This window comes from Melospiza melodia, chromosome 3 (genome assembly GCF_035770615.1).
Source record: "Melospiza melodia melodia isolate bMelMel2 chromosome 3, bMelMel2.pri, whole genome shotgun sequence".
NCBI lineage: Eukaryota > Metazoa > Chordata > Aves > Passeriformes > Passerellidae > Melospiza > Melospiza melodia.
This window is the reverse complement of record NC_086196.1, coordinates 28716458-28730552: the sequence shown is the minus strand read 5'-3', so window position 1 is coordinate 28730552 and position 14095 is coordinate 28716458. Positions and strand designations below refer to the sequence as shown.

General features: G+C 36.9%; 1 protein-coding gene across 1 annotated transcript in view; it reads left to right on the top strand.

Moving 5' to 3' along the window:
* The window catches only part of TRDN (triadin), a 224527-nt gene that overhangs the window by 165887 nt on the left and 44545 nt on the right, over positions 1–14095 (top strand). Inside the window, exon 31 of the mRNA XM_063153340.1 lies at positions 7272–7301. Coding sequence (XP_063009410.1) covers positions 7272–7301 — 30 coding nt within the window. The remainder of the gene's footprint in view (positions 1–7271; positions 7302–14095) is intronic.

Here is a 14095-nt window from a genome sequence, read left to right as displayed (position 1 = left end):
ACTACAAAGTATGAAGTTGTCCTCGTGGCTTGATACTTGATCTTTTTATTACTTTTCCTTAAAGAAAATATTCAAGCTGAATAATATTTACCTGCATAGATATGTAGAAACATACTTTTGGTATGTAAATGAAAGTATATCTACAGATACTTCAGGTATTTCCTGGAGTTAGGGATGCTAAATGCTGGTACAACCAGAACTCCATAATAGCATCCTGAAAAGTCCTCTGAATCACAAAATAACAGACTCACAGACTCATTTATGCTGGAAAAGGAGTCAGGATTATTGAATGCAACCTTAGACAAAACACTTCATTGTCAACTAGACCATGGCACTAAGTGCCATTTCCAGTTGTTTTTTGAATACCTCCAGCAATGGTGACTCCAACAACCTGGGAAGTCCATTCCAGTGCTTACTAACCCTTCCTGTGAAGAATTCCTCCTGATTTCCAACCTGAACCTCCCCTGGTGCAGTTTGAGGCTGTGTCTTCTTGTTGTGGCACTGGTTGCCTGGGAGAAGAGATCGACCCTCCCCTGCCTAGAGCCTCCTTCCAGGCAGTTGTAGGGAGCAATAAGGTCTCTCCTGAGCCTCCTTTTCTCCAGGCTAAACACCCCTTACCTGCTCCTCCTAAGACTTGTGCTGCAGATCCTTCAGCAGCTTCATTGCCCTTCTCTGGACACATTCCAGAACTTCAGTGTCCTCCTTGAAGTGAGGGGTCAGAAATTAGTCTATTTTTTTTTTTTTTTGCATGTTTATGCAATAAATCAAAATTCTTGATGCATAATATTATTTTTTCACATATTATTTCAAATCAGAAACAAGGATTCTCTCTGACTGGGTTAATCTATTTCTCAAGCATAAGCCTGACGAAGCAGGCTTAATCTGTTTTATTGCCATTTTTCTCATAGACTTATAGAACAGTTTAAATTAGGAGGGATCATCTAGTTTTACTCACCCTGGCATGGGCAGGGACACATCAAACAAGACCAGGTTTCTTAAAGCCCTATCAAACCTGACTTTGAACACTTCCCAGGATAGGTCATCCACAACATCTTTAAGCAATTTATTCCAGACCCTCTACTTATTCCACCACCCTCACAGTAAAATTTTCTTCCTAATATCTAATCTAAACTTAGTCCCTTTCAGTTAGAAGCCCTTTCCCCTTGTTCAGTCACTATATATTCTTGTGAAGAGTGTTTCTCCATCTTTCTTGTATGCTACTTCAGCTATTGGAGGATGCTAGAGGGTGTCCCCAAAAAATTCTCTTCTTCAGGCCAAACAAACTCAACTCTCTCAGCTTGTCTATATAGCACAGGTGCTCTGGCCTTCTGATCATATTCATGGTCTCCTTTAGATTCACTGGAATTCTTCATATCCTTCTCAAGTTGTGGTCCCCAGAGCTAAATGTAGTACTGCAGCTGGGATCTCACCAGAGTAGGAGAGAATCTCCTCCCTCACGCTGCCGGCCAAACTGCTTTTGGTGCAGCCCAGAATATGGTTAGATTTGTGCGCTCTGAATGCACATTGCTGGGTCATGTTGAACTTCTTGTCCACCAAGAACCCCAAATAGTTCTCCTTTGAGCTTTCTTGATCCATTCTCTGCCCAGTCTGTATTTGTGCTTGGGATTGCCCCAGTCCATGTGCAGGATCTTGTGCTTGGCCTTGTTGAACTTCATGAGGTTCAAACAAGTTCTCAAGTGTGTCACAATTCCTCTGGATTTATGGCCCCAATTGCACTGGACCAGGCTCCACACACAGTCAAAGAGAACTTGCTCAGGAATATTACCATACCCTTGCCTCTTCTACCAAGTGACTTTACAGAGAGAGGACTGTGGGGATTTAGGAATGCTATTCCTCAATTTAGTGTTCCCACTAAAACACTCCAAACCACGCACTGCTCAGTCACTTTCCCCTCACTCCTCCACTTTGGCAAACTGGGGAGGAGAATTGGAGGCCCAAAAGGTGCCTCATGAGGGTGTCTGGAAACAGCAATGAAACAAGACAATGACCAGTAACAGCAGCAATATTAATGGCAGAGTGTACAAGAAGAAAAGTGAGTGATTCACATGATGATATTGCCTGTGGAAACACTAACAACTGACCTCTCTGTCCATCACCTACCCAACCTGGAATCCATCCCCACAAAATGATGTGACATGGTGTGGAATTACCTCTGGGTCCTGGCTATGCTCCCTTCTGACTACTGCAAAATTTAAGCCTATCGTAGCCAGATCCAGCACATGTGGTTTATAATCTAATAATTATACTGAGTTTGCACACTTTCCTTCTAGACAATATCCTTCTGTATTCTATTAAGGCACTGCTGGTAATAAAGAGAAAAATACTGTAAACTTTTTGGGGGTTATCTAGCGAATAATTTTTTTCTTAGTAGGTCAGCAGCTATGTCTTACAAATTAAGGCAAAAGGGATAGGCAGGTTATGAGGGAGTTCAAATGTAACATAATTCTTGCCCATTAGTGATAAAATGCATGAATATAATTGAATAAGAGGTTATTTCTCCGAAACTGTTCATTAAAATCTGGACCAGAGGAGGAAAAGGGCAGGAAAGGTTTTTCCTGCTACTGAATGAGAATCATTCTAAATAACAGATGCTTCAGCCAATTTAAAGGATAAATTCTCCTCTCTGATACTCACTATACTGGTTCTTTTAACTGCAGTTTCTTAACATGAGTAAGATTTCACTTGACATGAATAAGAGAAATTCAGAATTCAAAAAGACTGAAAGAGACAGAGAAAATACCTTCTAGGAAGGTCTGAGAGAGAAATATCAATGTAAATTGTTCTTAAATATTTTAAAACAGTATCTTCTTCTCAAGCTATGAACAGATGGACAATTTATGGTGAGATGGGCAAAGACAGTATCAACTCAGTGAATGCCAGATGCTTTGCTGTAGCTGTCTACATGAGGTGGCTTTCACTTCAGCATAACAGCACGCACATGAACAGTTATCACAGAGTACCTGACACATGGGATGACTTTGCATTTGTTCTTGTTTCACCACAGCTTACATGTTTATAAGCAAAATAAGTACTAGAACTTAGTCAAAATGTCAATTACTTTCAAATGTATTTGCCCTTTGTGTGAGGGCAAATAGATTTAAATTACTGCAGAGTTATTCAGAAAATAAAAATCTGTCAGAAATCTGGTGAATCCATAATTAAATTAAGAACAAAGTCAAATAACTGGAAAAACAGTGTTCCAGCCTGTGTTGTATCTAGAAATGGAAACTATGTCTTAACAATAACTTTTTCCAATATATTAATAAAGTAATAAACCCAACACTTATTTAATGTTTTAAATATAGTCTCATAAAGTCTCGTTATAAAAATTACTGCAGAAGCTAAGGAGCTGCTGCCTAAGACCTACAGTATTAAAGAAAATAAATATCTGGTTAGGAATCAGGGAGCAATTGATTAATTTTCATCTTGCATCTTGTTTACAAAGAATTGCTTATGATTTCATGTCTGGATTCATGTTATATTCCTTAATTAACAGGATAAGATAGAAATAGCAATGTAATGAAATTTTCAGATGACAAAATCAGTTAAAGAATTCAGGATAAGAAGGGGCTGTGATACATTGAATTTACGAGGTGAACAGACAGCACGATGTTAAAGAAAATTTAGTGTCCATAAATATAATGAAATATGAAGTAGAGGGAAAATATTAAAGAAATATTTATCTTAAATTCAACATGTAAATCCAGGAAAGTACCAAAGTATTGCTGCAGACAAGTCACTGAAAAAGTTTCTTCCATATGCAAATGCATTAGGAAAAAGACATATAATGTTCTGAAGCTATTGCATAAATCAAAGCTGCAACTCGTCTAGAGTGTTGTTTACAAAACCCTTACGTGATAACGTGGCACTGTAGTGGGCTAGGAAAAACAACAAAAGTCTCATCCAAGGTGAAATAGGAAAGATTCAAGATTTCCTCTGAGATTAATTAGTATGATCATGATAAGACTGAAAATCACAAATCTAAGTCAAGGGCTCTCTAGAAATGACAGAGGAACTGGATATCTGTATGGAAATGTAATTTTCATAATTAATTGCACATTTAGAAATAAAGTTAAACTTCCTGTTTCAGGATGGAAACCAACTGCTTCTTATAAGAAAATAAAGGGAATATTTGTAGAAGAAGACACTTTTATGGCAGTTTTTAGACTAAACATCTGTTTCTGGCTATTTCTGGGTCATAAAGCTACATAGAAAAACTGGTTTTGAGTAGGAACCAGTGTTTTGAAGTTTTTTGCTGCTTTCAAGGTATCTTTACGATTTTGAAAAGGTTTGTGTTTGCTCAACAGCTCAGAAAAAAGTCCTTTGGAAACACCACTATGTAAGAGATTGAAGGACTGCTGGTGATAAAGGTTCAAGTTTCTGATAAAAGTCTTAAACAATAGAGCAGTCTTAAACTTGAATATTTTTCCTCCTTGAAAATCCTTACTGCATTATCACAGTTTTCTGACCTTTCCACCACTGGAATTTACCTTTCTTTTCCCACTCTACACTACAAAAAAAAAAAAAAAAAATTTAACAGGGTCCTCCATGGCTTGTAATAATTCACCTATTCACAAAACATAAAATATTACAATGCTCATTTCTGGTTCCTGCAATGGTTGTCAATCTAGATTTGTAATTCCATAACATGGTGTGTATATTCTTAATAAATGTATTTTGCTTTTTATACCATCTATATTAACTGAAAAATATGATTGGATTTGGATAGGCCTAGAAAAGACAGATTGTGATTTAAGGCTGTTAATAGAGCCCTCTTTGAATAGCTCTGTGTGTACAAATTCGTAATTCAAGAACAACAAGAAAGGTCTCTTCAGTACAGAGAGAAAAACAAGTTGACTCAAGAATTAGTTCTTTCTCCAAATAATCAGGGTAAAAAGCACACAACCAAGGGAATCTCTTACATTGGAGCATCACATTTTCTAGTTCATCACTCTGTTTCATGCCCTTCCCTCCCTAGCTACCATGCATTATGCAGCAGGTACTCTGGCCTTTTATCACCTGAAAACCAAGTTCCTTGGGTAAACTATCCATCTTTTTGCTGCTTTTCAGACTCAGATACATTGCTCAGCTTCTGAAAGAGCAATATAAAGGACAGTGTTCTGCCCCTTTTCATTCATTCCTTATCATTTTCCATTTGAGCAGCAGGATTTGACCAGAGGCAATGCTACTGGCTACAGTGGTCAAAATGAGGCCTCTTCTGCCTCATGAGATTTGTTGAGTATTTACAGTGCATCCCATCAGAAAGACTGTGGCCAAGGTGACAATTCCAGCAGATGTGCCAACAGGCTACAATAGCATGCTAACAGAAGCTGGCCAGCCCTAAGTGCCGGCGTGGAGGGGCCCTGCTCTGCCTGGGGAGCAGAGGGACACTGAGCCACATCCCATGAGATGGCAGCACAGAAGGCAGCAGGAGCCCAGAGGTGCACTGCACATTCACCTATAAGCCCTTCCCAGAGTCTCAGTATTTGGGGTTTCTGTTGATTTGGGAGTCGCTTCAAAACACCACAAGTGGCAATATACGTATGCCTTTCAAAAGCCATTGAGGCTCCTGTAGCGGTCTCTGGGGGTAAAAACTACTCACTCTGCTGTAACCACAGTTTGTGAAATGTGCACAGCACAGCTCTGATACACCCATTACCTAAAAAAAGGAAGTGATTGCAAAGAGCACCGGATCCTGGATGCCTTATGCCAGATTTTCACCGATTCTAGTCACGAAACCTTTTTTTTTGAGCACATTCTTGAGATGCTTAAAATTTATCTAATTCTCTAAAGGAGGTTAGGTAGTAGAAAACATGAAAAATTTTGAAATCAGAATATTTTTGTCGCAGGCCATTGATAAATAGCATTTTAGTAGTTCAAGGTTTAACCTTCTTGACCCTTTATATCTAAATGTACAAACAGTTTGCAGTAAAATGATTTCTCATTTTAAGAACACTGAAGAGACGGAGACCAGCACACAAAATGCAACTACTAGGGAGTGTCTGCCCTCTTCTGACCTCATGTTCCTTGATTTCTGTCCTATACCAGGGCACATTATCCAATAATTGCAGAATTACACTTATGCTTGTTTCATTTCCAGTTCCAATGCCATATCAGACCCATTCATATCGGCAGCCAGGCGCTGAACACCCTTTTCTGGGAAAGTACAGGCTCTGAATCTTAATTCCTCTCTCTTCTTTTGCCTGCAAATGCTAGCCTAAGGCAGAGGCTTACTAAGACCACTTCTATCATACCTTTCAAAATAAAGTGACATCTGTAAATACATTTTTAGAAGTTTTGGTCCTATAAATGTGGGCTGGAGAATGGGTAGTGCATGGATTTTGAAGAGCTTTAAGGATAAGCTTGGCTCATCTCCATCAGAGTTGCAGCAGTTATCTGTAAATGCAGGTAACTCATTTTAGCCACCTCATCCCTTTTAGTAAAATTTTGTTATGGTTTCACAGCACTCATTGTAGATGTATGCAAGGTCTTATTGGAATACTGGGCTGAGTTTTAGGGAACTTTTATTCTGTCTCCAGAGTTTGAATCTTGGGCACACATCACAGCTTCCAGTGAGGAACGAATTCCAGGTTTTTAAAATTTGGTTTAATTTTTAAAGTATATGTTTTCTTCCAGTCTCTTTCCCATTTTCCTTCCCACAAAACTCATGCTATGGGGTTTAGAGGTGGGATTGCTGGATAATCAGGTCTTGAAAGTCTCAATATTGGGCAGAGGCTCAGAAATATAATTTCAGACAGCTTTTATGTCTTATTTTATGCTCTTTTTTAATATTACTAATTAATATTACTAATAATATTAGTAATTAATATTACTAATTTCTAATAGCACAAAAGTACGTATTTCTCCTAAACTGATGATATCTCATAACCTTTCTCTATACTCCTCTTACCCCTTGACATTCAATCTATCCTCCTCCTTCATTGTTGATTTTGAAATATTCGCTCTATGACTCTCTCCCATTCTCAATGTATGGGAGGAAGATGACCATGACTAAAATTTTGTGTGAGGATGCAGAAAGCTGGAATATGCTCTTATCAATAGCAGAGCTGCGTGTCCGTGAGGAAATGTTTCAGTTTCTTCATCTGGCAAAGAAATGTATTCCTTTATGGCATAATATATGTACGATTTGATATATGTGCACAAATGTTCATATGGGTGTTTGAATTATTTCTACTGATACTGCTATTAACTTCAATTTTGGAAACACTGTATTTTTGTTTCTGTTTCAGCTGCAGTGAAAAAGGAGGGGGAGAAGAAAGGTAAATCAATCTCTTCCCTTGACTGAAACATCTTTCAGGCTGTGACTGCTGTGAGAAATGTTTCTTTCGTTCAGTGATACAATTGTGATGATTTACAGCATTGTGATGACATACAGCACCTCGTGTGCTACCATCAGCCAACTTTATCTGCTCCTGCTGGGATAACACTGTTGTCATTTCCACTGTTGGTAGCTCCTTTTTAAAACAGGCCAATACAGACCAGTGTCAGACACTTCCTCATTCTGGCTGGGAGGAAAATGAAAGGCCTTTGTTACCACGTTAGGATTTGTCAAAGAGAAGAAAACTTGCAGTGCACCATGCATGCTGACCTGGCTGCTTGTTCTTTGCAGAAGTTGCTTTTCTAGGCACATTTAATTTCCTCTTTTCACATATATATGGAGCTTGCATGTAACCTTTGCTGAAGTCATTCTCTGATATTTTAACAGATTAGTGGAAAAATTTGCCCTAAATCAGAACAAAAGATATTACTTTTATTTAAAGATAAATATAATATATTTATCAGAACCTAAATCTCTATTTATATGTTGTCTTTAGGAATAAGATTTGCTGAGTGAAAACTTTTTTCCCAATTTTCTTATTTTATTCAAACAGCAAAAATAATTTGAAATATTTGCACTGAGGTGGTATTTTTTTTAGCCTGTTCAACTTTATTGGGTACTGGGCTTATAAATCTTGTCTTTCTCACTAAATAGAGCAATGGGAACATTTTCAGAACACATGCATATATTTCTTAGGATTATTCAAGATTCTTTTTTTATGAGAAAAATTTTTTATTCAATGAGAAAAAAATAGCTCTTTATTAATGATGGGAGATTTGGTGGAGGGGAGGGGGGCTAGGGCGTGTCATTTGCCATTTGGAAATTCTATGATTCACATAATTGTACAGTGGAGCCAATCTTTACTGCCTATACATGAAGACATTTTTTTGTTTTTTCTGTAATCCCTGTACAGAGCTGTTAACTGAACTGGAAAAAAAAATTTATAGTCTCAACTGTTTTATCAGCTCATGAGTGAAATCTTGGCTGCATTGATGTTAGTGGCAAAATTCCCATTCACTCCACTGAGGCCAAAATTTCACTTCATGTCTTTAACAGAACAATAAAATTAATTTCAGTTATCAGAAACAACCTTGCTTAATAGGTATTAAGCAGGATATTTTGTCCAAAGATTAATTTGCAGCAACTGAGGCCTGAAAGGTAGCACATGAAGCAGGGAGAATCAGAAAACTGGCAGCTACTCATAGAGCCATTGGTTTTCAGATATCAAAATCTCTGCAGTTTTCAAAAACATGAGCTGCTACATCCTTGATGGAAAGAAAAGAACGAGGTAATTTTTAAGGGCGCTACTTCTCTCACCCTTGTCAGATTGTGAGCCCATTCTTTTGCAGAAGAACACCAAGGGAATTTGTTTTAAACATCTAGTGCTCATATTCCATCAGCTAGGATTTTCTTCCCCCTTAACCAAAATCTTCCCCAGCAAAACTGATTGAAAAATGCATTTTTCATGAACAATCTTTGAAGTTAGATTGATTTTTCCATTTCATTTTCTTTTCTATATTTCTTTTGCTTAAAAAATTTTCCTTTAATTTCTTAGTTGAAAGGATTTTGCAACAAGCATGTGTAGGCTACTTTCATGCACCTGGCTCGGGCTGTATCTCATCCTGCTGGTTACCACCAACCTATTTCACAGAAACATGGAAGGATGAACTGAAATTCAGTTTTAGACATTCTTATGATTATCATCCCTTTATTTATTTTTTGGATTATACCACCCTCTGGTTTTCTGAGATCATAACCAACACTGTCAGCAAGGAAGGTAGTGATTCTAGTGAAAAAAATGCCAGAAAAATGAAATCTTCCAGTGACTAAAGCGAACTGGTTCAGTGATGTTCATGCCTTTAGTAGATACGCACTAAACTGAAAAACTGGAGAGAAATAATAAGGCCTCTTCCAAAAAATGAATATGCCATGCTTTAGTTGCCATGCTTTCTCATCTAGCTTCCCCTTCTCTGCAGGCCTCATACAGAAAATATTGCATGCTACTAGCTAACTCCAAATATGATAAGGTTTTATTTATTTCTGCTTATTCTGTTGTCACAAGAAATTGCTCTAGGCTGCATGTGTATTCCTCTGACTGGCAATAAAAAAGGGTAATGTTCACTGGTTTTGCTTAAGGACACAGTATTTTTTGCACAGCTGCAAAAATAATAGAAGTAGCCAGGCAGCGCTCTAAATTGACTGGCTCATTATCCAAAATATATTGTGGTGGTAGCATGCACAGTTCAAACAGCACTTTACCATTTCTCCTGTGAATCATACAGCACACACACTGTACTCTACATGAAGATTTCTCCAATTATTTTGTCCTATTCAAATACATCCCTCATCTAGAAAAACAAGAATAATGAGCCATACAGAGTGACAAGCCATCATAAAAGAGAAGAAGATGGAATGACGCGTTCAGTCAATGGTACATTCTGTGCATAGCATAAATCAGACTTGAAGGAGCTGGCAAGAGACAAAAAAGAACAAAATTAAGTTGGAGAAAGATTACATATTGTGCTGATTTCTCCAAATATGGATGATGCTAACAGGAACGTTGAGGCACAATTAATGCATGAAATTTAGGCATTCACTATTTCTCTTTCAAATGTTAGGTCTCTAGGACTTTGTGACCAAAGTCCTAGAAAATGGGCAGCTTTACCTTCCAGCATCATGTTATGCCTTCTTTCAACATGTGTGGGATAGAGAAGCTGTCACAGAAATGTGTAAATGTTGTCAATTCTAAAAGGGCAAGAGGCAGAAAACCTTTGCATGAGGAAGGCGCTTCCAAAATTTCCCAAGAGCAAATCTGGCTCCCAGTACACAAAAATTTTAAACTCTTGCTAATAATTCAAAGCATGTAAGCAAGAAATCAAACTAATTTAAATAGACCCAGGGGTTGGTGAAGTGATATAAATCCCATAATTTCCAGGGCATCTCCAGAAAACAGTAAACAGAAATGCAACATGCTGAAATATTTCAGCATTTTTCACATTTAATTGTCACTTTTAAATGAAATAAATATTAAAAATTACTCTTTTTTTCTATAAACGAAAAGAGTATTTTCATATTTCAAAAATGTTTTATAACTACAGAGGGTTACAAAAATCCTTGTTTGGAATAGAGCCAGATCAAAAAAAATGTCAAGTTTTCCTAGTTCTGCATAAAGTAGAATTTCTTATTTCATTTCATATCTCCCATATCCTATTTATTTCTGACTATAGTGGACATGGACTGAGTTGGGGACGTCAAGCAAGTAAGAGCAGTGAGTTGTCTCTCCAGTCAGTGTCAGAAAGACTTGTTTTGTAAAGATTCTTTACATCTGTGTTTCTAGTGGACCAAACAGGATTCAGCCAATCCCTGTGGTTGCTCATTCTCACAAGCACATGTAAGAACACTCTCATTTCTGAAAGTGAACCTAAGCTGCCAGGGAGTTGGTTTCTCCATCCTCCTTGGAGCTAATGAGCAAGAGACAGAGAGCAAACTCTGCCTTGCTCCTGAGAGCACATCCAATTCAAGACCTCTGTGAGTCTCACCTGCTCTGTGGACTGCCTACAGTCAGATATTAGGAAGACTTGCAAGTTAGTGAGATGCAGGTCCTGGTTGCCTGTCAGTAGCAACACTCCCACTCTGATTTTCAGCGTTAACACTCTGACACCTTGCTCTTAAGTTCATTTACTAGTTTTTAGAAAGCAAAATGAAAATCATATTCATGTAACAAGTTTCATCAAAATAAATTGACAGGAGAGTATGTAGGATTACATTTAGTCTTTTTCTCAATAAATGCATTGTGGTGTAAAAAATGTATAACATCTGAGTGCAGCTAAAATCAAACAAAAGGAGAAAATGGGCACGCCATGAACATTCAAGCTCCAAACTATATCTTTTGTCAATTCAGTACAGAACAATTTCTTTCTAGTACTCCTTGTAATGGTACTGTATGGCTTGGAAAATACTGTTCTGCATACAGAGCGTGAAATAAACTGGCCAAGGCACAGTGGCATCCCTTTTCAATATATATAAAAATCAAGATGCTTTCCAGATTGTAAAAAAACAAAAGCAAAAAACAAAACAAAACAAAACAAAATAGGGGGATTTCAGAGCTGCTTAGTTTTGTAATTGACCAGAAAAACTGGAAGTCAGCCATCTTATTCATAAAGCAAATGGTCACGGTAGCATGGGATTTCTGCTCAGCTGCAGATGCCACTGGTTCAAGATGAATCACAGCCTCACTATGTCATTTCCTAACAAGAGTCAAAAGATAAGAACGTAAAGTATCTGATTCTGTAACTGCAAAGTGTATTACATAGACTCTTAATAGAACTTTTAGTCCTGAACAATGAAATCAAAAACCCCAAATCATTATAAATACTTTTAAAATAATTTTCTTAAATTAGGGTCAAAAATTCTGTATTATGTTCTAGAAAATAATAAATACAGCCATATGCTAGTATGCTGTTGAAACTATTAGTGATATTTTGACCAGCTGAAAGCAGGCAGCTCTCTCAAAGGAAACAGTCACTGAAATAGCCACAAGATGGAGCCCAAAGGATCTTCCAAACTGAAGATAATATTGTCATCCTGCATCAGATTAAGAGTTAAATAAAGTGATTTTACTGAAGAACACTTGACAGGAATCTTGAACTGCAAACAAGACATTTTTCAATGCAAATCCACTCCTGACTTAAGATGTTTTCAATTTGATAGATGGCTGCCCATGCACTAATAAGCTTTGATTTCCCATGCTAAAATATCAAGTCCCCAGCATTTTCAAGGAATATTGATGAACATGTAATTTATATTAAATAAAGAAAATATCTGAGGAGACTAAATCAGTTAACTGAATTTTGCTGGACCTCTGTTTGCCTTGTCTCTACTTTCTTAGGGATATAAATAATTTATGTCAGTTTTACAGGGTTATGTGAGACTTAATGATCTGCACAATCTCTGTTTAGTGACAGACAGAAGTTCCCATGTTGCAGATATTTCAGTGGGATAAGTTATGACCCATTCAATATAAGTAGGTAGAGGAATGACTATCTGAAGCTCATGACGATTCACTGAATTCATAAATTTTAAGAACTTTTTTAGATACTCAGATTAATGTAATCATTAAGAAACTTTACCTCATGCAAACTTTATGTCTAAAGTTGTAAATCTACATTGAAACTGTTCACCCTAGTCTCACTTTAGGGCTGATAGAGAGAAATAGGCATCTGCAAAGAGTGTTTAATCTGTCTTGTATCTGTGTCAGAATGCAATTACTTGCCCCTCTGGAGATATTTATATTTCTCACCCATTAATAAAAGGGAACATAGTTTAGGTTTAGTAACAAGAATAGAGAACAAACGTCAGTGAATATTAGGATTGTTTGTTGCTAACAACTTTCCCTCTCTTAAAATCTGACATCGAAAGAGAAGTGAGAAGAAGGAGCAAGTTATTTGTAGATCTTAAAAACTGCTTGAATATCCACTCTCACTGTACTTAGTTGGAGAATCTAATGCAAATATTTAATCTAGACATTTTAACAATAAGGTGAAATCTCCATGTTTATCTACCTAACACCTCTATGTACTCTCAGTTGAAGCACATAAAACTAGTGATGCTACCTTGCATCCATGTTTTTACAAAAAATGCCGATACATTAATTTTTAATAGGATTTACAAAAACCTTACAGCTAATCAGTTGTAACCTTGGTTACAGTTGACCAATTGGTTACAATTGTAACCTTGATTGGTTACAACTTTGTAATCTATTCAAGGTCAAATTAAGATTACATTTAAGTCTTATAAAATAACAAATTTGTAAAATTATTCATATTGACAGATCTGGCATAACATTTCAATTGCAGTTATGATTACAGCTTGTGTTAATTGCTCTTACTTGCATTAACGTACAACAGTAATTTATTCAGCCCCTGCTACCAAAAACTGGAGTCAGTTAAACTACTGCTTTAATGATTATGAAACAGCTGTGATTTCTGAAGAAAGAGTGTAGCTCTGTGTAATTGGTGGCCTGGGTTGTTACTGTAAGTTAGGTATAACACATATATATTGGCATCATTTCAGAAACACATCTGTCAATCAGTGTAATATGCTTGAACACCTGCATATCCACACAACACATGTTTAATTGGCTAAAAATTTCCCCATGGGATAAACTATTACTGTATAGCTCTGCACAAAGATGTGTGCAAATGAATGCTCAGAGGTATTCTATTCAGATACAATTCCAGAATGAATAGTTCTTCTACTGTCAATCTACCTTTCTTTTTCTTATCTATGCAGACATCATTTGCAGAAATGTACTTTTACAGAGTCGTAATCAAAGCAAAAGCTGTGATCAGCAGCATTTCATGAGGAACAAAGATGGTTCAGCACGTTATGCCTCTAGAAGTTACTCATTAGCCCTGTACTTTAATCACCATGTTGATTTTAGTAGCACACTGGGAAAAGTCCATTTTTCAAAAGTCAATTAATTTTTATTGTTCTCCACCCCTTATATCAACTAATCTTTCCTTCAAAATTCTTCTTTTCAAGATTTCCATGGTCATCTTATTCTTTTCTAATTTATTATTGTTTCACATTTATTTAATAACATAGGTAAATATATTTTCAGCCATTATTAGGCTCTTAAAAATCCAGTCATAGATAAGAAGGACCTCAGCTAAGAAGTTCCTATTCAAAGTGGTAACATGGAATCTGGACCTAGGGGGGTTAGTTTGCCAGCTT